The sequence below is a fragment of the Mobula hypostoma genome, unplaced genomic scaffold (assembly GCF_963921235.1).
Source record: "Mobula hypostoma unplaced genomic scaffold, sMobHyp1.1 scaffold_179, whole genome shotgun sequence".
NCBI classification, from domain to species: domain Eukaryota; kingdom Metazoa; phylum Chordata; class Chondrichthyes; order Myliobatiformes; family Myliobatidae; genus Mobula; species Mobula hypostoma.
In genome coordinates, this window is record NW_026948267.1 from 90,893 (window position 1) to 117,205 (window position 26,313).

Sequence of the window (26,313 nt, forward strand, 5' to 3'; positions counted from 1 at the left end):
AGAGACTGGGGGGAGGGAGACTGGGGAGAGAGAGAGACTGGGGGGGAGGGAGACTGGGGGGGAGAGAGACTGGGGAGAGAGAGACTGGGGGGAGAGAGAGACTGGGGGGGAGGGAGACTGGGGAGAGAGAGAGACTGGGGGGGAGATAGACTGGGGGGAGACGGAGACTGGGGGGAGGGAGACTGGGGGCGAGAGAGACTGGGGGGGAGGGAGACTGGGGAGACGGACACTGGGTGGGGAGACGGAGACTGGGGGGGAGGGAGACTGGGGAGAGAGAGAGACTGGGGAGAGAGAGACTGGGGGGGAGGGAGACTGGGGGGGGGAGAGAGACTGGGGGAGAGAGAGACTGGGGGAGAGAGACTGGGGGGAGACGGAGACTGGGGGGGAGGGAGACTCGGGGGGAGAGAGACGGGGGGAGGGAGACTGGGGGGGAGGGAGACTGGGGGGGAGACGGAGACTGGGTGGGAGAGAGACTGGTGGGGAGGGAGACAGGAGAGACTGGGGGGGAGGGAGACTGGGGGGGAGGGAGACTGGGGGGGAGAGAGACTAGGGGGGAGAGAGACTGGGGAGAGAGAGAGACTGGGGGGAGGGAGACTGGGGGGGAGGGAGACTGGGGGGGAGGGAGACTGGGGGGAGAGAGACTGGGGAGAGAGAGACTGGGGGGGAGGGAGACTAGGGGGGAGAGAGACTGGGGGGAGACGGAGACTGGGGGGGACGGAGACTGGGGGGAGAGAGACTGGGGGGGAGACGGAGACTGGGGGGGAGGGAGACTGGGGAGAGAGAGAGACTGGGGAGAGAGAGACTGGGGGGGAGGGAGACTGGGGGAGAGAGACTGGGGGGAGACGGAGACTGGGGGGAGGGAGACTGGGGGGGGAGGGAGACTGGGGGGAGAGAGACTGGGGGGGTGGGAGACTGGGGAGAGAGAGAGACTGGGGGGAGACAGAGACTGGGGGAGACGGAGACTGTGGGGGAGGGAGACTGGGGGGGAGGGAGACAGGAGAGACTGGGGGGGAGAGACACTGGGGAGAGAGAGACTGGGGAGAGAGAGACTGGGGGGGAGGGAGACTGGGGGGGAGGGAGACAGGAGAGACTGGGGGAGAGGGAGACTGGGGGAGAGAGAGACTGGGGGGAGAGAGACTGGGGGGGGACGGAGACTGGGGGGGAGAGAGACTGGGGAGAGAGAGACTGGGGAGAGAGAGACTGGGGGGGAGGGAGACTGGGGAGAGGGAGACTGGGGGGAGGGAGACAGGAGAGACTGGGGTGGAGGGAGACTGGGGGGAGAGAGACTGGGGGGAGGGAGACTGGGGAGAGAGAGACTGGGGGGGAGACGGATACTGGGGGGAGAGGGAGACTGGGGAGAGAGAGAGACTGGGGAGAGAGAGACTGGGGAGAGATAGACTGGGGGGAGGGAAGACTGGGGGGGAGAGAGACTGGGGGGAGAGAGACTGGGGGGGAGGGAGACTGGGGAGAGAGAGACTGGGGGGAGACAGAGACTGGGGGAGACGGAGACTGTGGGGGAGGGAGAATGGGGGGGAGGGAGACTGGGGTAGAGAGAGACTGGGGGGGAGGGAGACTGGGGGGGAGAGAGACTGGGGGGGAGAGAGACTGGGGGGGAGGGAGACTGGGGAGAGAGAGACTGGGGGGAGACAGAGACTGGGGGAGACGGAGACTGTGGGGGAGGGAGACTGGGGGGGAGGGAGACAGGAGAGACTGGGGGGGAGAGAGACTGGGGAGAGAGAGACTGGGGAGAGAGAGACTGGGGGGGAGGGAGACTGGGGGGGAGGGAGACAGGAGAGACTGGGGGGAGGGAGACTGGGGGGGAGAGAGACTGGGGAGAGAGAGAGACTGGGGGGGAGGGAGACTGGGGGGAGAGAGACTGGGGGAGAGAGAGACTGGGGAGAGAGAGACTGGGGGGGAGGGAGACTGGGGAGAGGGAGACTGGGGGGGAGGGAGACAGGAGAGACTGGGGTGGAGGGAGACTGGGGGGGAGAGAGACTGGGGGGGAGGGAGACTGGGGAGAGAGAGACTGGGGGGGAGACGGATACTGGGGGGAGAGGGAGACTGGGGAGAGAGAGAGACTGGGGAGAGAGAGACTGGGGAGAGATAGACTGGGGAGAGAGAGACTGGGGGGGAGGGAGACTGGGGAGAGAGAGAGACTGGGGGGGAGACGGAGACTGGGGGCGAGGGAGACTGGGGAGAGAGAGAGACTGGGGAGAGAGAGAGACTGGGGAGAGAGAGAGACTGGGGGGGAGGGAGACTGGGGGGGAGAGAGACTGGGGGGGAGAGAGACTGGGGGGAGGGAGACTGGGGAGAGAGAGAGACTGGGGAGAGAGAGACTGGGGGGAGGGAGACTGGGGAGAGAGAGAGACTGGGGGGGAGGGAGACTGGGGGAGAGAGAGACTGGGGGGAGAGAGAGACTGGGGAGAGAGAGAGACTGGGGGGGAGGGAGACAGGAGAGACGGAGACTGGGGGGGAGGGAGACTGGGGTAGAGAGAGACTGGGGGGGAGGGAGACTGGGGGGGAGAGAGACTGGGGGGGAGGGAGACTGGGGAGAGAGAGACTGGGGGGAGACAGAGACTGGGGGAGACGGAGACTGGGGGGAGGGAGACTGGGGGGGAGAGAGACTGGGGGGAGAGAGAGACTGGGGGGGAGGGAGACTGGGGGGGAGAGAGACTGGGGAGAGAGAGACTGGGGAGAGAGAGACTGGGGGGAGGGAGACTGGGGGGGAGGGAGACTGGGGGGGAGAGAGACTGGGGGAGAGAGAGACTGGGGGGGAGAGAGACTGGGGAGAGATAGACTGGGGAGAGAGAGACTGGGGGGGAGGGAGACTGGGGAGAGAGAGAGACTGTGGGGGAGACGGAGACTGGGGGGGAGGGAGACTGGGGAGAGAGAGAGAGAGACTGGGGAGAGAGAGAGACTGGGGGGAGGGAGACTGGGGGGGAGAGAGTCTGGGGAGAGAGAAAGACTGGGGGGAGGGAGACTGGGGAGAGAGAGAGACTGGGGAGAGGGAGACTGGGGGGAGGGAGACTGGGGAGAGAGAGAGACTGGGGAGAGGGAGACTGGGGGGAGGGAGACTGGGGAGAGAGAGAGACTGGGGGAGAGAGACTGGGGGGAGACGGAGACTGGGGGGGAGGGAGACTGGGGAGAGAGAGAGACTGGGGAGAGAGAGACTGGGGGAGAGAGAGACTGGGGAGAGAGAGAGACTGGGAGGGAGGGAGACTGGGGGGAGGGAGACTGGGGGGGAGGGAGACTGGGGAGAGAGAGAGACTGGGGGGGAGAGAGAGACTGGGGGGGAGACGGAGACTGGGGGGGAGACGGAGATTGGGGGGAGGGAGACTGGGGGGGAGGGAGACTGGGGAGAGAGAGAGACTGGGGAGAGAGAGACTGGGGGGGAGAGACTGGGGGGGAGACGGAGACTGGGGGGAGGGAGACTCGGGGGGAGAGAGACGGGGGGAGGGAGACTGGGGGAGAGAGAGACTGGGGGGAGGGAGACTGGTGGGGAGGGAGACAGGAGAGACTGGGGGGAGGGAGACAGGAGAGACTGGGGGGGAGGGAGACAGGAGAGACTGGGGGGGAGAGAGACTAGGGGGGAGAGAGACTGGGGAGAGAGAGAGACTGGGGGGAGAGAGAGACTGGGGGGGAGGGAGACTGGGGGGGAGAGAGACTGGGGGGAGGGAGACTGGGGAGAGAGAGACTGGGGGGGAGGGAGACTGGGGAGAGAGAGAGACTGGGGGGAGACTGGGGGGGGAGGGAGACTGGGGGGGAGAGAGACTGGGGGGGAGATGGAGACTGGGGGGGACGGAGACTGGGGGGAGAAAGACTGGGGGGGAGGGAGACTGGGGGGGAGGGAGACTGGGGGGGAGAGAGACTGGGGAGAGAGAGACTGGGAGAGAGAGACTGGGGGGAGGGAGACTGGGGGGGAGAGAGACTGGGGGGGAGAGAGACTGGGGGGGAGGGAGACTGGGGAGAGAGAGACTGGGGGGAGACAGAGACTGGGGGAGACGGAGACTGTGGGGGAGGGAGACTGGGGGGGAGGGAGACAGGAGAGACTGGGGGGAGAGACACTGGGGAGAGAGAGACTGGGGAGAGAGAGACTGGGGGGGAGGGAGACAGGAGAGACTGGGGGGTAGGGAGACTGGGGGGGAGAGACACTGGGGAGAGAGAGACTGGGGGGAGGGAGACTGGGGGGAGAGAGAGAGACTGGGGAGAGAGAGACTGGGGAGAGAGAGACTGGGGGGGAGGGAGACTGGGGAGAGGGAGACTGGGGGGGAGGGAGACAGGAGAGACTGGGGTGGAGGGAGACTGGGGGGGAGAGAGACTGGGGGGAGGGAGACTGGGGAGAGAGAGAGACTGGGGGGGAGACGGAGACTGGGGGAGAGAGAGACTGGGGAGAGAGAGAGACTGGGGAGAGAGAGACTGGGGAGAGAGAGACTGGGGGAGAGAGAGACTGGGGGGGAGGGAGACTGGGGAGAGAGAGAGACTGTGGGGGAGACGGAGACTGGGGGCGAGGGAGACTGGGGAGAGAGAGAGACTGGGGGGGAGGGAGACTGGGGGGGAGAGAGACTGGGGAGAGAAAGACTGGGGGGAGGGAGACTGGGGAGAGAGAGAGACTGGGGAGAGAGAGACTGGGGGGAGGGAGACTGGGGAGAGAGAGAGACTGGGGGGGAGGGAGACTGGGGAGAGAGAGAGACTGGGGGGAGAGAGAGACTGGGGAGAGAGAGACTGGGGGGAGAGAGAGACTGGGGAGAGAGAGAGACTGGGGGGGACGGAGACAGGAGAGACGGAGACTGGGGGAGATGGAGACTGGGGAGAGAGAGACTGGGGGGAGAGGGAGACTGGGGAGAGAGAGAGACTGGGGGGAGGGAGACTGGGGGGGGGGACTGGGGAGAGAGAGACTGGGGGGAGAGAGAGACTGGGGGGAGAGAGACTGGGGGGAGAGGGAGACTGGGGGGGAGGGAGACTGGGGAGAGAGAGAGAGACTGGGGAGAGAGAGACTGGGGGGGAGGGAGACTGGGGGGAGAGAGACTGGGGGGGAGGGAGACTGGGGAGAGAGAGAGACTGGGGGGAGGGAGACTGGGGGGAGAGACTGGGGGGGAGAGACTGGGGAGAGAGAGAGACTGGGGGGAGGGAGGCTGGGGGGAGAGAGACTGGGGGGGAGGGAGACTGGTGGGGAGGGAGACTGGAGAGAGAGACTGGGGGGGAGAGAGACTGGGGAGGAGAGAGACTGGGGGGAGAGAGACTGGGGGAGAGAGAGACTGGGGGGGAGAGAGACTGGGGGGGAGAGAGACTGGGGGGAGAGAGACTGGGGGGGAGGGAGACTGGGGAGAGAGAGACTGGGGAGAGAGAGACTGGGGGGAGGGAGACTGGGGGGGAGAGAGACTGGGGGGGAGACGGAGACTGGGGGGAGGGAGACTGGGGGGGAGGGAGACTGGGGAGAGTTAGAGACTGGGGGGGAGATGGAGACTGGGGGGGAGGGAGACTGGGGAGAGAGAGAGACTGGGGAGAGAGAGACTGGGGGAGACGGAGACTGGCGGGGAGGGAGACAGGAGAGACTGTGGGGGAGGGAGACTGGGGGGGAGGGAGACTGGGGGGGAGGGAGACTGGGGAGAGACTGGGGGGAGGGAGACTGGGGGGAGGGAGACTGGGGGGGAGAGAGACTGGGGGGGAGGGAGACTGGGGGGGAGACAGGAGAGACGGAGACTGGGGTGAGGGGGACTGGGGGGGAGGGAGACAGGAGAGACGGAGACTGGGGGGGAGGGAGACTGGGGGGAGGGAGACTGTGGAGAGAGAGAGACTGGGGGGAGAGAGAGACTGGGGGGGAGGGAGACAGGAGAGACGGAGACTGGGGTAGAGAGAGACTGGGGGGGAGGGAGACAGGAGAGACGGAGACTGGGGGGAGACAGAGACTGGGGGAGACGGAGACTGGGGGGGAGAGACACTGGGGAGAGAGAGACTGGGGAGAGAGAGACTGGGGGGGAGGGAGACTGGGGGGGAGAGAGACTGGGGAGAGAGAGACTGGGGAGAGAGAGACTGGCGGGGAGGGAGACTGGGGAGAGAGAGACTGGGGGGAGGGAGACTAGGGGGGAGGGAGACAGGAGAGACTGGGGGGGAGGGAGACTGGGGGGGAGAGAGACTGGGGGGAGGGAGACTGGGGAGAGAGAGAGACTGGGGGGGAGACGGAGACTGGGGGGGAGGGAGACTGGGGAGAGAGAGAGACTGGGGGAGAGAGAGAGACTGGGGGGGAGGGAGACTGGGGGGGGAGAGAGAGACTGGGGAGAGAGAGACTGGGGGGGAGGGAGACTGGGGAGAGAGAGAGACTGGGGAGAGAGAGACTGGGGGGAGGGAGACTGGGGAGCTAGAGAGACAGGGGGGAGGGAGACTGGGGGGGAGAGAGACTGGGGGGGAGACGGAGACTGGGGGGGAGGGAGACTGGGGGGGAGGGAGACTGGGGAGAGAGAGAGACTGGGGAGAGAGAGACTGGGGGGAGGGAGACTGGGGGGGAGGGAGACTGGGGAGAGAAAGACTGGGGGGAGGGAGACTGGGGAGAGAGAGAGACTGGGGAGAGAGAGACTGGGGGGAGGGAGACTGGGGAGAGAGAGACTGGGGGGAGGGAGACTGGGGGGGAGGGAGACTGGGGGAGACGGAGACTGGGGGGGAGGGAGACTGGGGAGAGAGAGAGACTGGGGAGAGAGAGACTGGGGTGAGGGGGACTGGGGGGGAGGGAGACATGAGAGACGGAGACTGGGGGGAGGGAGACTGGGGGGAGGGAGACTGTGGAGAGAGAGAGACTGGGGGAGAGAGAGACTGGGGGGGAGGGAGACAGGAGAGACGGAGACTGGGGGGGAGAGAGACTGGGGGGGAGGGAGACAGGAGAGACGGAGACTGGGGGGAGACAGAGACTGGGGGAGACGGAGACTGGGGGGAGGGAGACTGGGGGGGAGAGACACTGGGGAGAGAGAGACTGGGGAGAGAGAGACTGGGGGGGAGGGAGACTGGGGGGGAGAGAGACTGGGGAGAGAGAGACTGGGGAGAGAGAGAGACTGGGGGAGAGGGAGACTGGGGAGAGAGAGAGACGGGGGGGAGGGAGTCGACTGGGGGAGGGAGACAGGAGAGACTGGGGGGGAGGGGGACTGGGGGGAGAGAGAGACTGGGGGGAGGGAGACTGGGGAGAGAGAGAGACTGGGGGGGAGACGGAGACTGGGGGGAGGGAGACTGGGGAGAGAGAGAGAGACTGGGGAGAGAGAGAGACTGGGGGGGAGGGAGACTGGGGGGGAGAGAGACTGGGGAGAGAAAGACTGGGGGGAGGGAGACTGGGGAGAGAGAGAGACTGGGGGAGAGAGACTGGGGGGAGGGAGACTGGGGAGCTAGAGAGACTGGGGGGAGAGGGAGACTGGGGGGAGGGAGACTGGGGGGGAGACGGAGACTGGGGGGGAGGGAGACTGGGGAGAGAGAGAGACTGGGGAGAGAGAGAGACTGGGGGGGAGGGAGACTGGGGGGGAGAGACTGGGGGGAGACGGAGACTGGCGGGGAGGGAGACTGGGGGAGAGAGAGACTGGGGAGAGAGAGAGACTGGGGGGGAGACGGAGACTGGGGGGAGGGAGACTGGGGAGAGAGAGAGACTGGGGAGAGAGAGACTGGGGGGGAGGGAGACTGGGGGGGAGAGAGAGACTGGGGGGAGGGAGACTGGGGGGGAGGGAGACTGGGGGCAGAGAGACTTTGGGGAGAGAGACTGGGGGGAGACGGAGACGGGGGGAGGGAGACTGGGGGAGAGAGAGACTGGGGGGAGAGAGAGACTGGGGGGGAGAGAGACTGGGGGGAGAGAGAGACTGGGGGGAGAGAGACTGGGGGGAGAGAGACTGGGGGGAGAGAGACTGGGGGGAGGGAGACTGGGGAGAGAGAGACTGGGGGGAGGGAGACTGGGGGGAGAGAGAGACTGGGGGAGAGACACTGGGGGGGAGACGGACACTGGGTGGGGAGACGGAGACTGGGGGGGAGGGAGACTGGGGGGAGAGAGACTGGGGGAGGGAGACTGGGGGGAGAGACACTGGGGGGGGAGACGGACACTGGGTGGGGAGACGGAGACTGGGGGGGAGGGAGACTGGGGGGAGGGAGACTGGGGAGACGGACACTGGGTGGGGAGACGGAGACTGTAGGGGAGGGAGACTGGGGGGAGGGAGACTGGGGGGAGAGACACTGGGGGGGGAGATGGACACTGGGTGGGGAGACGGAGACTGTAGGGGAGGGAGACTGGGGGGAGGGAGACTGGGGAGACGGACACTGGGTGGGGAGACGGAGACTGGGGGGGAGGGAGACTGGGGGGAGGGAGACTGGGGAGACGGACACTGGGTGGGGAGACGGAGACTGGGGGGGAGGGAGACTGGGGGGAGAGAGACTGGGGGGGAGGGAGACTGGGGGAGAGGGAGGCAGACTGCGGCTGACAGAGAGAGAGGGGTGATATCTGTGATTCAACCTGTTTCCTCGCTTCCCGTTTCCAATACTGCACTCAATCTCTCACTGTTCACGTCTCTGTCCCTCCATCCCTCTGTTCCTCCATCCCTTCGTTCCTCCATCCCTTCGTTCCTCCATCCCTTCTTCCTCTCTCCCTCTTCCCCCACCTCCCTCCCACCATCTCCCCTCCCTCCCGTCCCAACCCTGCGCCTCTCGGCCTCTCTGTCACCCCTCCCCCTCCCGCTGCCCTCCTCCCCCTCCCGCTCCCCCTCCCCCTGTGACCCCATCCCTCCCTCCGTGCCCCCACCCCTCCCTCCCTCCCTCCATACCCCCACCCCTCCCTCCCTCCGTACCCCCACCCCTCCCTCCCTCCCTCCATACCCCCACCCCTCCCTCCCTCCCTCCATACCCCCACCCCTCCCTCCCTCCCTCCGTACCCCCACCCCTCCCTCCCTCCCTCCCTCCGTACCCCCACCACTCCCTCCCTCCCTCCGTGCCCCCACACGTCCCTCCCCCTCTGTGTCCCTGCCCCCTCCCTCCCTCCGTGACACCATCCCTCCCTCCCTCCGTGCCCCTGTCCCTCCCTCCCTCCCTCCCTCCGTGCCCCTGTCCCTCCCTCCCGCTCTGTGTCCCTGTCCCTCCCTCCCTCCCTCCCTCCGTGCCCCTGTCCCTCCCTCCCTCCCTCCCTCCCTCCGTGCCCCTGTCCCTTCCTCCCTCCGTGTCCCTGTCCCTCCCTCCCTCCCTCCCTCCGTGCCCCTGTCCCTCCCTCCCTCCCTCCGTGTCCCTGTCCCTCCCTCCCTCCCTCCCTCCGTGCCACTGTCCCTCCCTCCCTCCCTCCCTCCGTGCCCCTGTCCCTCCCTCCCTCCCTCCCTCCGTGCCCCTGTCCCTCCCTCCCTCCGTGCCCCTGTCCCTCCCTCCTTCCTCCGTGCCCCTGTCCCTCCCTCCCGCTCTGTGTCCCTGCCCCCTCCCTCCCTCCCTCCCTCCGTACCCCCACCCCTCCCTCCCTCCCTCCGTACCCCCACCCCTCCCTCCCTCCCTCCCTCCGTGCCCCTGTCCCTCCCTCCCTCCCTCCCTCCCTCCGTGTCCCTGTCCCTCCCTCCCTCCCTCCCTCCGTGCCCCTGTCCCTCCCTCCCTCCGTGCCCCTGTCCCTCCCTCCTTCCTCCGTGCCCCTGTCCCTCCCTCCCGCTCTGTGTCCCTGCCCCCTCCCTCCGTACCCCTGTCCCTCCCTCCCTCCCTCCCTCCGTGCCCCTGTCCCTCCCTCCCTCCCTCCCTCCGTGCCCCTGTCCCTCCCTCCCTCCCTCCCTCCGTGCCCCTGTCCCTCCCTCCCGCTCTGTGTCCCTGTCCCTCCCTCCCTCCCTCCCTCCCTCCCTCCGTGCCCCTGTCCCTCCCTCCCTCCGTGCCCCTGTCCCTCCCTCCCGCTCTGTGTCCCTGCCCCCTCCCTCCCTCCCTCCCTCCCTCCGTACCCCCACCCCTCCCTCCCTCCCTCCCTCCGTGCCCCTGTCCCTCCCTCCCTCCCTCCCTCCGTGCCCCTGTCCCTCCCTCCCTCCCTCCCTCCGTGCCCCTGTCCCCCCCTCCCTCCCTCCCTCCGTGCCCCTGTCCCTCCCTCCCGCTCTGTGTCCCTGCCCCCTCCCTCCCTCCCTCCCTCCCTCCGTGCCCCTGTCCCTCCCTCCCTCCCTCCCTCCGTGCCCCTGTCCCTCCCTCCCTCCGTGCCCCTGTCCCTCCCTCCCGCTCTGTGTCCCTGCCCCCTCCCTCCCTCCCTCCCTCTCTCCCTCCCTCTCTCCCTCCGTACCCCCACCCCTCCCTCCCTCCCTCCCTCCGTGCCCCTGTCCCTCCCTCCGTGCCCCTTCCCTCCCTCCCTCCCTCCCTCCGTGCCCCTGTCCCTCCCTCCCTCCCTCCCTCCGTGCCCCTGTCCCTCCCTCCCTCCGTGCCCCTGTCCCTCCCTCCTGCTCTGTGTCCCTGTCCCCTCCCTCCCTCCCTCCCTCCGTGCCCTTGTCCCTCCCTCCCTCCCTCCCTCCGTGCCCCTGTCCCTCCCTCCCTCCGTGCCCCTGTCCCTCCCTCCCTCCCTCCGTGCCGCCTGTCCCTCCCTCCCTCCCTCCGTGCCCCTGTCCCTCCCTCCCTCCCTCCCTCCGTGCCCCTGTCCCTCCCTCCCTCCGTGCCCCTGTCCCTCCCTCCCGCTCTGTGTCCCTGCCCCCTCCCTCCCTCCCTCCCTCCGTGCCCCTGTCCCTCCCTCCCTCCCTCCCTCCGTGCCCCTGTCCCTCCCTCCCTCCCTCCCTCCCTCCGTGCCCCTGTCCCTCCCTCCCTCCCTCCCTCCCTCCGTGCCCCTGTCCCTGTCCCTCCCTCCCTCCCTCCCTCCCTCCGTGCCCCTGTCCCTCCCTCCCTCCCTCCCTCCGTGCCCCTGTCCCTCCCTCCCGCTCTGTGTCCCTGCCCCCTCCCTCCCTCCCTCCCGCTCTGTGTCCCTGCCCCCTCCCTCCCTCCCTCCCTCCGTGCCCCTGTCCCTCCCTCCCTCCCTCCCTCCCTCCGTGCCCCTGTCCCTCCCTCCCGCTCTGTGTCCCTGCCCCCTCCCTCCCTCCCTCCCTCCGTGCCCCTGTCCCTCCCTCCCTCCCTCCCTCCCTCCCTCCGTGCCCCTGTCCCTCCCTCCCGCTCTGTGTCCCTGCCCCCTCCCTCCCTCCCTCCGTGCCCCTGTCCCTCCCTCCCTCCCTCCGTGCCCCTGTCCCTCCCTCCCTCCCTCCGTGCCCCTGTCCCTCTCTCCCTCCCTCCGTGCCCCTGTCCCTCCCTCCCTCCCTCCGTGCCCCTGTCCCTCTCTCCCTCCCTCCGTGCCCCTGTCCCTCCCTCCCTCCCTCCCTCCGTGCCCCCGTCCCTCCCTCCCTCCGTGCCCGTCCCTCCCTCCCTCCGTGTCCCTGCCCCCTCCCCCCTCCCTCTCTCCCTCCGTGCCCGTCCCTCCCTCCCGCTGTGTCCCTCCCTCCCTCCCTCCGTGTCCCTGCCCCCTCCCTCCCTCCCTCCCGCTGTGTCCCTGCCCCCTCCCTCCCTCCCTCCGTGCCCGTCCCTCCCTCCTGCTCTGTGTCCCTGCCCCCTCCCTCCCTCCCTCCGTGCCCCTGTCCCTCCCTCCCGCTCTGTGTCCCTGCCCCCTCCCTCCCTCCCTCCGTGCCCCTGTCCCTCCCTCCCTCCCTCCCTCCCTCCGTGCCCCTGTCCCTCCCTCCCTCCCTCCCTCCGTGCCCCTGTCCCTCCCTCCCTCCCTCCCTCCGTGCCCCTGTCCCTCCCTCCCTCCCTCCGTGCCCCTGTCCCTCCCTCCCGCTCTGTGTCCCTGCCCCCTCCCTCCCTCCCTCCCTCCGTGCCCCTGTCCCTCCCTCCCGCTCTGTGTCCCTGCCCCCTCCCTCCCTCCCTCCCTCCGTGCCCCTGTCCCTCCCTCCCGCTCTGTGTCCCTGCCCCCTCCCTCCCTCCCTCCCTCCGTGCCCCTGTCCCTCCCTCCCTCCCTCCGTGCCCCTGTCCCTCCCTCCCTCCATGCCCCTGTCCCTCCCTCCCTCCCTCCCTCCGTGCCCCTGTCCCTCCCTCCCTCCCTCCCTCCGTGCCCCTGTCCCTCCCTCCCTCCCTCCCTCCGTGCCCCTGTCCCTCCCTCCCGCTCTGTGTCCCTGCCCCCTCCCTCCCTCCCTCCCTCCGTGCCCCTGTCCCTCCCTCCCTCCCTCCCTCCGTGCCCCCGTCCCTCCCTCCCTCCCTCCGTGCCCCCGTCCCTCCCTCCCTCCGTGCCCGTCCCTCCCTCCCTCCGTGTCCCTGCCCCCTCCCCCCTCCCCCCTCCTCCCTCCCTCCGTGCCCCTGTCCCTCCCTCCCTCCCTCCCTCCGTGCCCCTGTCCCTCCCTCCCGCTCTGTGTCCCTGCCCCCTCCCTCCCTCCCTCCGTGCCCCTGTCCCTCCCTCCCGCTCTGTGTCCCTGCCCCCTCCCTCCCTCCCTCCGTGCCCCTGTCCCTCCCTCCCTCCCTCCGTGCCCCTGTCCCTCCCTCCCTCCCTCCGTGCCCCTGTCCCTCCCTCCCTCCCTCCGTGCCCCTGTCCCTCTCTCCCTCCCTCCGTGCCCCTGTCCCTCCCTCCCTCCCTCCCTCCGTGCCCCCGTCCTTCCCTCCCTCCGTGCCCCCCTCCCTCTCTCCCTCCGTGCCCGTCCCTCCCTCCCGCTGTGTCCCTCCCTCCCTCCCTCCGTGTCCCTGCCCCCTCCCTCCCTCCCTCCCGCTGTGTCCCTGCCCCCTCCCTCCCTCCCTCCGTGCCCGTCCCTCCCTCCTGCTCTGTGTCCCTGCCCCCTCCCTCCCTCCCTCCGTGCCCCTGTCCCTCCCTCCCGCTCTGTGTCCCTGCCCCCTCCCTCCCTCCCTCCCTCCGTGCCCCTGTCCCTCCCTCCCTCCCTCCCTCCCTCCGTGCCCCTGTCCCTCCCTCCCTCCCTCCCTCCGTGCCCCTGTCCCTCCCTCCCTCCCTCCCTCCGTGCCCCTGTCCCTCCCTCCCTCCCTCCGTGCCCCTGTCCCTCCCTCCCGCTCTGTGTCCCTGCCCCCTCCCTCCCTCCCTCCCTCCGTGCCCCTGTCCCTCCCTCCCGCTCTGTGTCCCTGCCCCCTCCCTCCCTCCCTCCCTCCGTGCCCCTGTCCCTCCCTCCCTCCCTCCCGCTGTGTCCCTGCCCCCTCCCTCCCTCCCTCCGTGCCCGTCCCTCCCTCCTGCTCTGTGTCCCTGCCCCCTCCCTCCCTCCCTCCGTGCCCGTCCCTCCCTCCTGCTCTGTGTCCCTGCCCCCTCCCTCCCTCCCTCCGTGCCCGTCCCTCCCTCCTGCTCTGTGTCCCTGCCCCCTCCCTCCCTCCCTCCGTGCCCGTCCCTCCCTCCCGCTGTGTCCGTGCCCCCCTCTGCCCCCGCCCCGCCAGGGCCCATCAACCGGGAGATGAGACACCTCATCAGCACGCTGCAGACCCACAACCACCAGCTGAAGGGCGACGTTCAGCGCTACAAGCGCAAACAACGCGACACGCACGGCGAGCTGGCCAAGTTCCGGCGCAAGGCCTGGGAGGCCCACAGCGAGCTCGGAGCGGTGAGTGAGGGGGCGGGGAGGGGAGACGGGCCGCCCTGTCCTTCCCTCCTCCTGGGAGTGGGGGGGGTAGATTGACCCCTTCCCTCCTTCCCCTCCATCCCACACCTCTCCCTCAATGTCTCTCCGTCCGCCTCGCTGTCCCTCGTTTCCTCCCTCCCTCCATTCTCCTCTCCCTCTCTCCATTCCCCTCTCTCTCCCTCCCTCCATTCCCCTCTCCCTCCCTCCACTCCTCTCTCCGTCCCTCCATTCCCCTCTCCCTCCCTCCCCCTCCATCCCACACCTCTCCCTCAATGTCTCTCCGTCCGCCTCGCTGTCCCTCGTTTCCTCCCTCCCTCCATTACCCTCTCCCTCCCTCTCCCTCCATCCCACACCTCTCCCTCAATGTCTCTCCGTCCGCCTCGCTGTCCCTCGTTTCCTCCCTCCCTCCAATCCTCTCTCCCTCCCTCCCTCCATTCCCCTCTCCCTCTCTCCATTCCCCTCTCTCTCCCTCCCTCCCTCCATTCCCCTCTCCCTCCCTCCACTCCTCTCTCCGTCCCTCCATTCCCCTCTCCCTCCCTCCCCCTCCATCCCACACCTCTCCCTCAATGTCTCTCCGTCCGCCTCGCTGTCCCTCGTTTCCTCCCTCCCTCCATTCCCCTCTCCCTCCCTCTCCCTCCATCCCACACCTCTCCCTCAATGTCTCTCCATTCCCCTCTCTCTCCCTCCCTCCATTCCCCTCTCCGTCCCTCCCTCCCGCCATTCCCCTCTCCCTCCCTCCATTCCCCTCTCTCTCCCTCCCTCCATTCCCCTCTCCGTCCCTCCCTCCCTCCATTCCCCTCTCTCTCCCTCCCTCCATTCCCCTCTCCGTCCCTCCCTCCCTCCATTCCCCTCTTCCTCCCTCCCTCCCTCCATTCCCCTCTTCCTCCCTCCATTTTCCTCTCCCTCTCTCTCCCTCCATTCCCCTCTCCCTCCCTCCCTTCCCCTCTCCCTCACTCCCTTCCCCGCTCCCTCCCTCCCTTCCCCTCTCTCTCCCTCCATTCCCCTCTCCCTCCCTCCATTCCCCTCTCCCTCTCTCCATTCCCCTCTCCCTCCCTCAAATCCTCTCTCACTCCCTCCATTACCCTCTCCCTCCCTCCATTCCCCTCTCCCTCCTTCCATTCCCCTCTCCCTCTCTCCATTCCCCTCTCCCTCTCTCCATTCCCCTCTCTCTGTCTCCATCTCTCTGTGTGACCTGACTCCCCGTCTCTCTTCCCCTGTCTGTCTCTGTCTCTGTATCTCTGTCTCCGTCTCTCTGTGTGACCTGACTCCCCGTCTGTCTCCCCCTGTCTGTCTCTGTCTCTGTATCTCTGTCTCCGTCTCTCTGTGTGACCTGACTCCCCGTCTCTCTCCCCGTGTCTGTCTCTGTCTCTGTATCTCTGTCTCCGTCTCTCTGTGTGACCTGACTCCCCGTCTCTCTTCCCCTGTCTGTCTCTGTCTCTGTATCTCTGTCTCCGTCTCTCTGTGTGACCTGACTCCCCGTCTCTCTCCCCCGTCTGTCTCTGTCTCTGTATCTCTGTCTCCGTCTCTCTGTGTGACCTGACTCCCCGTCTCTCTCCCCCTGTCTGTCTCTGTCTCTGATCTCTCTGTGTGACCTGACTCCCCGTCTCTCTCCCCCTGTCTGTCTCTGTCTCTGTATCTCTGTCTCCGTCTCTCTGTGTGACCTGACTCCCTGTCTCTCTCCCCCTGCCTGTCTCTGTCTCTGTATCTCTGTCTCCGTCTCTCTGTGTGACCTGACTCCCCGTCTCTCTCCCCGTGTCTGTCTCTGTCTCTGTATCTCTGTCTCCGTCTCTCTGTGTGACCTGACTCCCCGTCTCTCTTCCCCTGTCTGTCTCTGTCTCTGTATCTCTGTCTCCGTCTCTCTGTGTGACCTGACTCCCCGTCTCTCTCCCCCTGTCTGTCTCTGTCTCTGTGTCTCTGTCTCCGTCTCTCTGTGTGACCTGACCCCCTGTCTCTCTCCCCCTGTCTGTCTCTGTCTCTGTATCTCTGTCTCCGTCTCTCTGTGTGACCTGACTCCCCGTCTCTCTCCCCCTGTCTGTCTCTGTCTCTGTATCTCTGTCTCCGTCTCTCTGTGTGACCTGACTCCCCGTCTCTCTCCCCCTGTCTGTCTCTGTCTCTGTATCTCTGTCTCCGTCTCTCTGTGTGACCTGACTCCCCGTCTCTCTCCCCCTGTCTGTCTCTGTCTCTGTATCTCTGTCTCCGTCTCTCTGTGTGACCTGACTCCCCGTCTCTCTCCCCCTGTCTGTCTCTGTCTCTGTATCTCTGTCTCCGTCTCTCTGTGTGACCTGACTCCCCGTCTCTCTCCCCCTGTCTGTCTCTGTCTCTGTATCTCTGTCTCCGTCTCTCTCTGTGACCTGACTCCCCGTCTCTCTCCCCCTGTCTGTCTCTGTCTCTGTATCTCTGTCTCCGTCTCTCTGTGTGACCTGACTCCCCGTCTCTCTCCCCCTGTCTGTCTCTGTCTCTGTATCTCTGTCTCCGTCTCTCTGTGTGACCTGACTCCCCGTCTCTCTCCCCCTGTCTGTCTCTGTCTCTGTATCTCTGTCTCCGTCTCTCTGTGTGACCTGACTCCCCGTCTCTCTCCCCCTGTCTGTCTCTGTCTCTGTATCTCTGTCTCCGTCTCTCTGTGTGACCTGACTCCCCGTCTCTCTCCCCGTGTCTGTCTCTGTCTCTGTATCTCTGTCTCCGTCTCTCTGTGTGACCTGACTCCCCGTCTCTCTCCCCCTGTCTGTCTCTGTCTCTGTATCTCTGTCTCCGTCTCTCTGTGTGACCTGACTTTCTCTCTGTCCCCAGTCACGTCTACGAGCCCCTGTCGCCTCCCAGGCCCCGCCCGCCGACCCCATTAAGAGGGAGCCCGAGGACCCTCCCCCCAGCAAGAGGCCGAGGGTCGCGGGCGGCGGGGGGCCGGCGGCCGCTGGGGCTGGGGCGGGGGCCGCGGAGGAGGAGGATGCCGAGGGGGTCGAGCAGGATCTGGCGGAGGCGGCCGGAGCCCGGGCCCGCAAGCTGCAGGAGGACGCCGAGGAGCGGGAGCGGGAGCGCGAGCGGCGGGAGAGAGAGCGGCCCCGCGAGAAGGGGAGGGAGAAGGAGGCCGAGAAGGGCAAGTCCGACGATGGCAAGCGCAAGGAGGGCGAAGCGGTCAAGCAGATGAGAGCAGAGCTCAAGTACGTGCTGTCTCTCTCTCTCTCTCTCTCTTTCCGTCCCGCTCTTGTCTTCTCACTTCCTCGAAGGAAGCATCGAGGGGTTAGCATCACATTGCGGGCCGAAGGGCCTCTGCTGCTCTCCAATCTCCGATATTACAGTCTTATCCAAAATCTCAATCGAGCCCCATCTAGGGTACGGCACGCAATTCGGGTCGTCCCACACCCAGAAGGACGTCGAGGCTTCGGAAGAGGGGTGGGGGGAGGCAGAAGACGTTCCCCGCACCGGTTTGGAGGGGGTGTGCTCTCACGAGAGGCTGGACAGAGACCGGACCAGAAAGCTCTTTGGGTGTTAGCTTTCGTGAGGCGAGGGACAGAGTTTTAAGAGTCGCGGGGTAATGATTTAGCTCTATAAAACTCTGGTTCGGCCGCACCTGGAGTGCAGTGTCCAGTTCCGGTCGCCTCACTATAGGAAGGATGTGGAAAGGGTGCAGAGTCGATTTACCAGGATTAGATCAGATTTATTGTCATTTAGTAATGCATGCATTAAGAAATGATACAATATTTGTCCAGAACGATATCACGAAAACACATGACAAACCGAACTTAAAATACTGACAAAAACCACATAATGATAACATATAGTCACAACAGTGCAAAGCAATACCGTAATTTGATAAAGAGCAGACCATGGGCACTGTAAAAAAAGAAGTCTCAAAGTCTCTCGGAAGTCGCATCATCTCACGCAGACGGCAAACCTCCAACTTGCCGACCACAGTCCGTCCGAAAAACTCCCGAGCCTCCGACACCGAGCATCATCTCTGCCGAGCGCTTCGACCCCGGCCCCGGCAACAGGCGATAGGCAAAGCCGAGGATCTGGGGCCTTCCCCTCCGGAGATTCTCGATCGACACGGTAGCAGCGGCAGCGAAGCGGGCATTTCAGAAGCTACTCCAGGTGTCCCTCCGTGTTTCTCACGGCCGTCTCCATCAAATCCGGATTGTGCACGGTACCCTTATGGGGTGTTAGCTTTCAAAAGTCGGGGGATAGAGTTTAAGAGTCGCGATGTAATGATGCAGCTCTATAAAACTCTGGTTAGGCCACACTTGGAGTACTGTGTCCAGTTCTGGCCACCTCACTACAGGAAGGGTGTGGAAGCATTGGAAAGGGTACAGAAGAGATTTACCAGGATGCTGCCTGGTTTAGAGAGTATGCATTATGATCAGAGATTAAGGGAGTTAGGGCTTTACTCTTTGGAGAGAAGGAGGATGAGAGGAGACATGATAGAGGTGTACAAGATAATAAGAGGAATAGATAGAGTGGATAGCCAGCGCCTCTTCCCCAGGGCACCACTGCTCAATACAAGAGGAGATGGCTTTAAGGTAAGGGGTGGGAAGTTCAAGGGGGATATTAGAGGAAGGTTTTTCACTCAGAGAGTGGTTGGTGCGTGGAATGCACTGCCTGAGTCAGTGGTGGAGGCAGATACACTCGTGAAGTTTAAGAGACGACTAGACAGGTATATGGAGGAATTTAAGGTGGGGGCTTATATGGGAGGCAGGGATTGAGGGTCAGCACAACGTTGTGGGCCGAAGGGCCTGTAATGTGCTGTACTATTCTATGTTCTAAGTGCGCACATCTGGGAGGGGACTATGTTGAAAGAATAAATGTGCTAGGTTTGCAGACGACACAAAGGTTGGTGGTGTTGTAGACAGTGTAGAGGATTGTCGAAGATTGAAGAGAGACATTGATAGGATGCAGAAGTGGGCTGAGAAGTGACAGATGGAGTTAAACCCGGAGAAGTGTGAGGTGGTACACTTTGGAAGGACAAACTCCAAGGCAGAGTACAAAGTAAATGGCAGGATACTTGGTAGTGTGGAGGAGCAGAAGGATCTCGGGGTACATGTCCACAGATCCCTGAAAGTTGTCTCACAGGTGGATAGGGCAGTTAAGAAAGCTTATGGGGTGTTAGCTTTCATAAGTCGAGGGATAGTGTTTAAGAGTCGCGATGTAATGATGCAGCTCTATAAAACTCTGGTTAGGCCACACTTGGAGTACTGTGTCCAGTCCTGGTCGCCTCACTATAGGAAGGATGTGGAAGCATTGGAAAGGGTACAGAGGAGATTTACCAGGATGCTGCCTGGTTTAGAGAGTATGGATTATGATCAGAGATTAAGGGAGCTAGGGCTTTACTCTTTGGAGAGAAGGAGGATGAGAGGAGACAAGATAATAAGAGGAATAGATAGAGTGGACAGTCAGCGCCTCTTCCCCAGGGCACCACTGCTCAATACAAGAGGACATGGCTTTAAGGTAAGGGGTGGGGGATATTAGAGGAAGGTTTTTTACTCAGAGAGTGGTCGGTGCGTGGAATGCACTGCCTGAGTCAGATACACTAATGAAGTTTAAGAGACGACTAGACAGGTATATGGAGGGATTTAAGGTCGGGGGGGGGTTATACGGGAGGCAGGGCTTGAGGGTTGGCACAACATTGTGGGCCGAAGGGCCTGTAATGTGCTGTACTATTCTATCTCCTATGTTAAACTTTTCTCCGGATAGCCGGAGGCTGAGGGGAGATCTGAGAGAGGTTTATAAGATTGTGAGGGGCGTAGACAGAGTGGACGGGGAGAATCTTGTCTCCCAGGGTCGAAGTGCTTCATCCCGGAGGGGCAGGCATGGAAGGGGAGAGGGGGTAGGTGTGAGGGGCAAGTTTTTTTTACTTAGTGGAGGATGCCTGGAAAGTTTTGCCCGGTCTGGTGGTGGTGGAGGCAAACGCATTTGACGCTTTTAAGAGGCGTTCGGAGAGGCAGGTGGATGTGAGGAAGAGGGAGGGATAGGGACAGGGTGCAGGTAGGGGAGGGTGGGGATGAGTTCAGTTGGCCACTTGATGGCTAATTTAATGGGTTCGGCACAACACTGTGGGCCAAAGACCGGTCCCTGGGCCGAACTGGTCTGCGTTCTATGAACTAATGAAATTCAGATTATGAGGACACTCAGTCCTCGTTTACTGTCATTTAGAAATGCATGCAGTAAAAAATGATACAACATAAGGCATTGGTGGGGCCGAATCTGGAGTATTGTGTTCAGTTTTGGTCACCAAATTACAGGAAGGATATAAATAAGGTTGAAAGAGTGCAGAGAAGGTTTACAAGGATGTTGCCGGGACTTGAGAAACTCAGTTACAGAGAAAGGTTGAATAGGTTAGGACTTTATTCCCTGGAGCGTAGAAGAATGAGGGGAGATTTGATAGAGGTATATAAAATTATGATGGGTATAGATAGGGTGAATGCAAGCAGGCTTTTTCCACTGAGGCAAGGGGAGAAAAAAGACAGAGGACATGGGTTAAGGGTGAGGGGGGAAAGTTTAAAGGGAACATTAGGGGGGCTTCTTCACACAGAGTGGTGGGAGTATGGAATGAGCTGCCAGACGAGGTGGTAAATGCGGGTTCTTTTTTAACATTTAAGAGTAAATTGGACAGATACGTGGATGGGAGGTGTATGGAGGGATATGGTCCATGGGCAGGTCAGTGGGACTCGGCAGAAAATGGTTCGGCACAGCCAAGAAGGGCCAAAAGGCCTGTTTCTGTGCTGTAGTTTCTATGGTTCTATGGTTCCCCCAGAGTGATATCACAAGAAAAACACAGGAGAAACTGAGAAAACCACATAATTATAACATGTAGTTACAACAGTGCAAAGCAATACCGTAATTTGATAAAGAGCAGACCATGGGCACTGTAAAAAAAAAGTCTCAAAGTCCCGATGGCCCCATCATCTCACACAGACGGTAGAAGGAAGAAAAACTCTCCCCACCATGAAGCTCCAAGCTCCGCAAACTCGCCGATGCATTGGAAGCACCCGACCGCAGCTGACTCTGAGTCCGTCCGGAAACTTCGAGCCTCCGACCAGCCCCTCCGAGCACCATCCTCTGCCGAGCGCTTCGATCCCGGCCCCGGCTGCTGAGCAACGAGCAAAGCCGAGGATCTCGGGGCCTTCCCCTCCGGAGATTCCGGATCACACGGTAGCAGCGGCAGCGAAACAGGCATTCCAGAAGTTTCTCCAGACGTTCCTCCGAGCTCTCACGTCCGTCTCCATCAAATCAGGATCATACACGGCACACTTCTTGACGGATTACAGTCATCATTCACCGGAGTGGCCGCTGCGAGCTGCGTCTCCTCCTCCCAACAGTTTAAGATCGCCTTACTAACCTTAGCGCCTGTCCGCGCAATGTCCATCTCCCTCCGTCCCCAGGCGTCTGTGTGACAGGCTCTTAAAACGTCTCCGTTTTACCTGCTCCCCACCCCGCCACACTCCTGCTGTGACGGGGCGACCCAAACCGCACACAGTACCCTCCCCCCCACTCCCCCAGTCCATCCCGACCAGAGTTTCATACAGTCGGCCCTCCTCATCCGCGAGGGATTGGCTCCGGGACCCCCTCCCGGATACCAAAAAACGCGGACATGGTGATACAACGTAAAACTGAGACGGCGACACTGACAGACGTGTGTTGGTCCTGTTCTATACTGGAGCAGTTCTGGAAATCAGTTTTTGTCGCCAATTTCTAAAGCACTTCAAATTAATTTCCGACCTAACAAATTAAACCCCATTCTGATTATTAATTCACACCCCCCCCCACCAACTCTCCGCACCTCAATATCCTCCCCATCGCCCCCAGTCCACAGTGGTGGGGAGGGCTTGACCCGGGCCGGGCCGTATCCACTACTTTTGGAGGTGTGTCAGTTTCACATCCAGCACAATAACTTATCAACATGGGGGAATATTTTAGACAATCTCACCTTCGTCAGATGGTTAACGACGTACAATTGAATCGGCAAATGGCTGGCACAGATCGAAGAAGAGTGAACCAGCTTCAGAATCCGCGTCCAATCTTTGGTCGTCAAAGTCAAGTTAAGTTCCTTTTCCCAACCTTGTTTAATCTGAAATGAAGGACGCCTATCCCATTGTAAATTCTTCCAGTTTTAGGCCCCAGACAGTCATCCTTTATTGATCCCGGGGGAAATTGGTTTTCGTTACAGTTGCACCATAAATAATAAATAGTTACATAAATTATGCCAGGAAATAAGTCCAGGACCAGCCTATTGGCTCAGGGTGTCTGACCCTCCAAGGGAGGAGTTGTAAAGTTTGATGGCCACAGGCAGGAATGACTTCCTATGACGCTCTGTGCTGCATCTCGGTGGAATGAGTCTCTGGCTGAATGTACTCCTGTGCCCACCCAGTACATTATGTAGTGGATGGGAGACATTGTCCAAGATGGCATGCAACTTAGATAGCATCCCCTTTTCAGACACCACCGTCAGAGAGTCCAGTTCCATCCCCACAACATCACTGGCCTTACGAATGAGTTTGTTGATTCTGCTGGTGTCTGCTACCCTCAGCCTGCTGCCCCAGCACACAACAGCAAACATGATAGCACTGGCCACCACAGACTCGTAGAACATCCTCAGCATCGTCCGGCAGATGTTAAAGGACCTCAGTCTCCTCAGGAAATAGAGATGGCCCTGACCCTTCTTGTAGACAGCCTCAGTGTTCTTTGATCAGTCCAGTTTATTGTCAACTTGTATCCTGAGGTATTTGGTAAATACACAGGTGCCCCTGATCTTACACACCTCTATCAGGTCACCTCTCATCCTCCGTCACTCCGAGCGGAAAAGGCCGAGTTCACGCAACCTGTTCTCGTAAGGCGTGCTCCCCAATCCGGGCAACGTCCCTGCAGATCTCCTCTGCACCCCGTCTATCGTTTCCACAAATTACACGTCAACGGAGGCTGGCGATGGGCCAAAGATCGATAGTAATAATAGTAATAAATAGTTAAATAGTAATATGTAAATTATGCCAGTAAATTATGAAATAAGTCCAGGACCAGCCTATCGGCTCAGGGTGTCTGACCCTCCAAGGGAGGAGTTGTAAAGTTTGATGGCCACAGGCAGGAATGGCTTCCTATGACGCTCTGTGCTGCATCTCGGTGGAATGAGTCTCTGGCTGAATGTACTCCTGTGACCAGCCAGTACATTATGTAGTGGATGGGAGACATTGTCCAAGATGGCATGCAACTTAGACAGCATCCTCTTTTCAGACACCACCGTCAGAGAGTCCAGTTCCATCCCCACAACATCGCTGGCCTTACGAATGAGTTTGTTGATTCTGCTGGTGTCTGCTACCCTCAGCCTGCTGCCCCAGCACACAACAGCAAACGTGATCGCACTGGCCACCACAGACTCGTAGAACATCCTCAGCATCGTCCGGCAGATGTTAAAGGACCTCAGTCTCCTCAGAAAATAGAGATGGCCCTGACCCTTCTTGTGGACAGCCTCAGTGTTCTTTGATCAGTCCAGTTTATTGTCAACTTGTATCCTGAGGTATTTGGTAAATACACAGGTGCCCCTGATCTTACACACCTCTATCAGGTCACCTCTCATCCTCCGTCACTCCGAGCGGAAAAGGCCGAGTTCACGCAACCTGTTCTCGTAAGGCGTGCTCCCCAATCCGGGCAACGTCCCTGCAGATCTCCTCTGCACCCCGTCTATCGTTTCCACAAATTACGCGTCAACGGAGGCTGGCGATGGGCCAAAGATCGATAGGAATAATAGTAATAAATAGTTAAATAGTAATATGTAAATTATGCCAGTAAATTATGAAATAAGTCCAGGACCAGCCTATCGACTCAGGGTGTCTGACCCTCCAAGGGAGGAGTTGTAAAGTTTGATGGCCACAGGCAGGAATGGCTTCCTATGACGCTCTGTGCTGCATCTCGGTGGAATGAGTCTCTGGCTGAATGTACTCCTGTGACCAGCCAGTACATTATGTAGTGGATGGGAGACATTGTCCAAGATGGCATGCAACTTAGACAGCATCCTCTTTTCAGACACCACCGTCAGAGAGTCCAGTTCCATCCCCACAACATCGCTGGCCTTACGAATGAGTTTGTTGATTCTGCTGGTGTCTGCTACCCTCAGCCTGCTGCCCCAGCACACAACAGCAAACGTGATCGCACTGGCCACCACAGACTCGTAGAACATCCTCAGCATCGTCCGGCAGATGTTAAAGGACCTCAGTCTCCTCAGAAAATAGAGATGGCCCTGACCCTTCTTGTAGACAGCCTCAGTGTTCTTTGATCAGTCCAGTTTATTGTCAACTTGTATCCTGAGGTATTTGGTAAATACACAGGTGCCCCTGATCTTACACACCTCTATCAGGTCACCTCTCATCCTCCGTCACTCCGAGCGGAAAAGGCCGAGTTCACGCAACCTGTTCTCGTAAGGCGTGCTCCCCAATCCGGGCAACGTCCCTGCAGATCTCCTCTGCACCCCGTCTATCGTTTCCACAAATTACGCGTCAACGGAGGCTGGCGATGGGCCAAAGATCGATAGGAATAATAGTAATAAATAGTTAAATAGTAATATGTAAATTATGCCAGTAAATTATGAAATAAGTCCAGGACCAGCCTATCGACTCAGGGTGTCTGACCCTCCAAGGGAGGAGTTGTAAAGTTTGATGGCCACAGGCAGGAATGGCTTCCTATGACGCTCTGTGCTGCATCTCGGTGGAATGAGTCTCTGGCTGAATGTACTCCTGTGACCAGCCAGTACATTATGTAGTGGATGGGAGACATTGTCCAAGATGGCATGCAACTTAGACAGCATCCTCTTTTCAGACACCACCGTCAGAGAGTCCAGTTCCATCCCCACAACATCGCTGGCCTTACGAATGAGTTTGTTGATTCTGCTGGTGTCTGCTACCCTCAGCCTGCTGCCCCAGCACACAACAGCAAACGTGATCGCACTGGCCACCACAGACTCGTAGAACATCCTCAGCATCGTCCGGCAGATGTTAAAGGACCTCAGTCTCCTCAGAAAATAGAGATGGCCCTGACCCTTCTTGTGGACAGCCTCAGTGTTCTTTGATCAGTCCAGTTTATTGTCAACTTGTATCCTGAGGTATTTGGTAAATACACAGGTGCCCCTGATCTTACACACCTCTATCAGGTCACCTCTCATCCTCCGTCACTCCGAGCGGAAAAGGCCGAGTTCACGCAACCTGTTCTCGTAAGGCGTGCTCCCCAATCCGGGCAACGTCCCTGCAGATCTCCTCTGCACCCCGTCTATCGTTTCCACAAATTACGCGTCAACGGAGGCTGGCGATGGGCCAAAGATCGATAGTAATAATAGTAATAAATAGTTAAATAGTAATATGTAAATTATGCCAGTAAATTATGAAATAAGTCCAGGACCAGCCTATCGACTCAGGGTGTCTGACCCTCCAAGGGAGGAGTTGTAAAGTTTGATGGCCACAGGCAGGAATGGCTTCCTATGACGCTCTGTGCTGCATCTCGGTGGAATGAGTCTCTGGCTGAATGTACTCCTGTGCCCACCCAGTACATTATGTAGTGGATGGGAGACATTGTCCAAGATGGCATGCAACTTAGACAGCATCCTCTTTTCAGACACCACCGTCAGAGAGTCCAGTTCCATCCCCACAACGTCACCGGCCTTACGGATGAGTTTGTTGATTCTGTTGGTGTCTGCTACCCTCAGCCTGCTGCCCCAGCACACAACAGTATCTAACAGGTCAGCATCCAATATGTAAGGAAAATTACTTAAATATTTTTGTCAGAAATGTCTCAGTTGGAGATATTATAAAAAGTGTGAGTATGAGAGAGAATAATTCCTCAAAATATCCATGGTATCTCTGTGTCTGACCAACATGGGTATTGCACTTGTTCCATCAATAGCCAGGAGGGCCATTTTGTTGAAGTGGAAGGACACATCAGCTCCCATTTTGCCACAGTGGTTCTCCCAAGTGATGCTATGTCTTAGTTTGGAGAAAATTAGAAGTCGAAGCTTTGAACCGCTGTTTGATTTTGGGAAAAGATGGGGTTCATTTGCTCGTTATTGTCATTTGACTGAATCGATGGATTTCCTCCAGGATCTAATTGTAAATTTTTGGTACTTTTTGTTTCTTGCTGGAGGTTTGATGTCTATCTTTACAAGCTTTTTGTATGAAGTATGGCTCCGGGATTGTACACCTAATGGGGTTTTGTTGGGACGCAGTGTGTGGGTCTGACCCGGGGGCGGGATACGGAGACGGGAACTGTGCACGGTGCTCCCGGTGTGTGTGGGTCTGACCCGGGGGATACGGAGACGGGAACTGTGCACGGTGCTCCCGGTGTGTGTGGGTCTGACCCGGGGGGGGGGGCGACGGAGACGGGACCTGTGCACGGTGCTCCCGGTGTGTGGTTCTGACCCGGGGGGGGGATACGGAGACGGGAACTGTGCACGGTGCTCACGGTATGTGTGGGTCTGACCCGGGGGGGGGGGGAGATACGGAGACGGGAACTGTGCATGGTGCTCCCGGTATGTGTGGGTCTGACCCAGGGGGGATACGGAGATGGGAACTGTGCACGGTGCTCCCGGTGTGTGTGGGTCTGACCCGGGGGGGGGGATACGGAGACGGGAACTGTGCATGGTGCTCCCGGTATGTGTGGGTCTGACCCAGGGGGGATACGGAGACGGGAACTGTGCACGGTGCTCCCGGTGTGTGTGGGTGTGACCCGGGGGGGGGATACGGAGACGGGAACTGTGCACGGTGCTCCCGGTGTGTGTGGGTGTGACCCGGGGGGGGGGATACGGAGACGGGAACTGTGCACGGTGCTCCCGGTGTGTGTGGGTCTG

General features: G+C 61.5%; 1 protein-coding gene across 2 annotated transcripts in view; it reads left to right on the top strand.

The window, feature by feature from the left end:
• LOC134342266 (E3 ubiquitin-protein ligase BRE1A-like) overlaps positions 1–26,313 on the top strand; it is a 68,863-nt gene that overhangs the window by 41,483 nt on the left and 1,067 nt on the right. For both annotated transcript variants that reach the window (XM_063040232.1, XM_063040230.1), the window contains 2 exons: positions 13,324–13,487; positions 16,293–16,660. In XM_063040232.1, the coding sequence (XP_062896302.1) occupies positions 13,324–13,487; positions 16,293–16,660 (532 nt within the window). The remainder of the gene's footprint in view (positions 1–13,323; positions 13,488–16,292; positions 16,661–26,313) is intronic.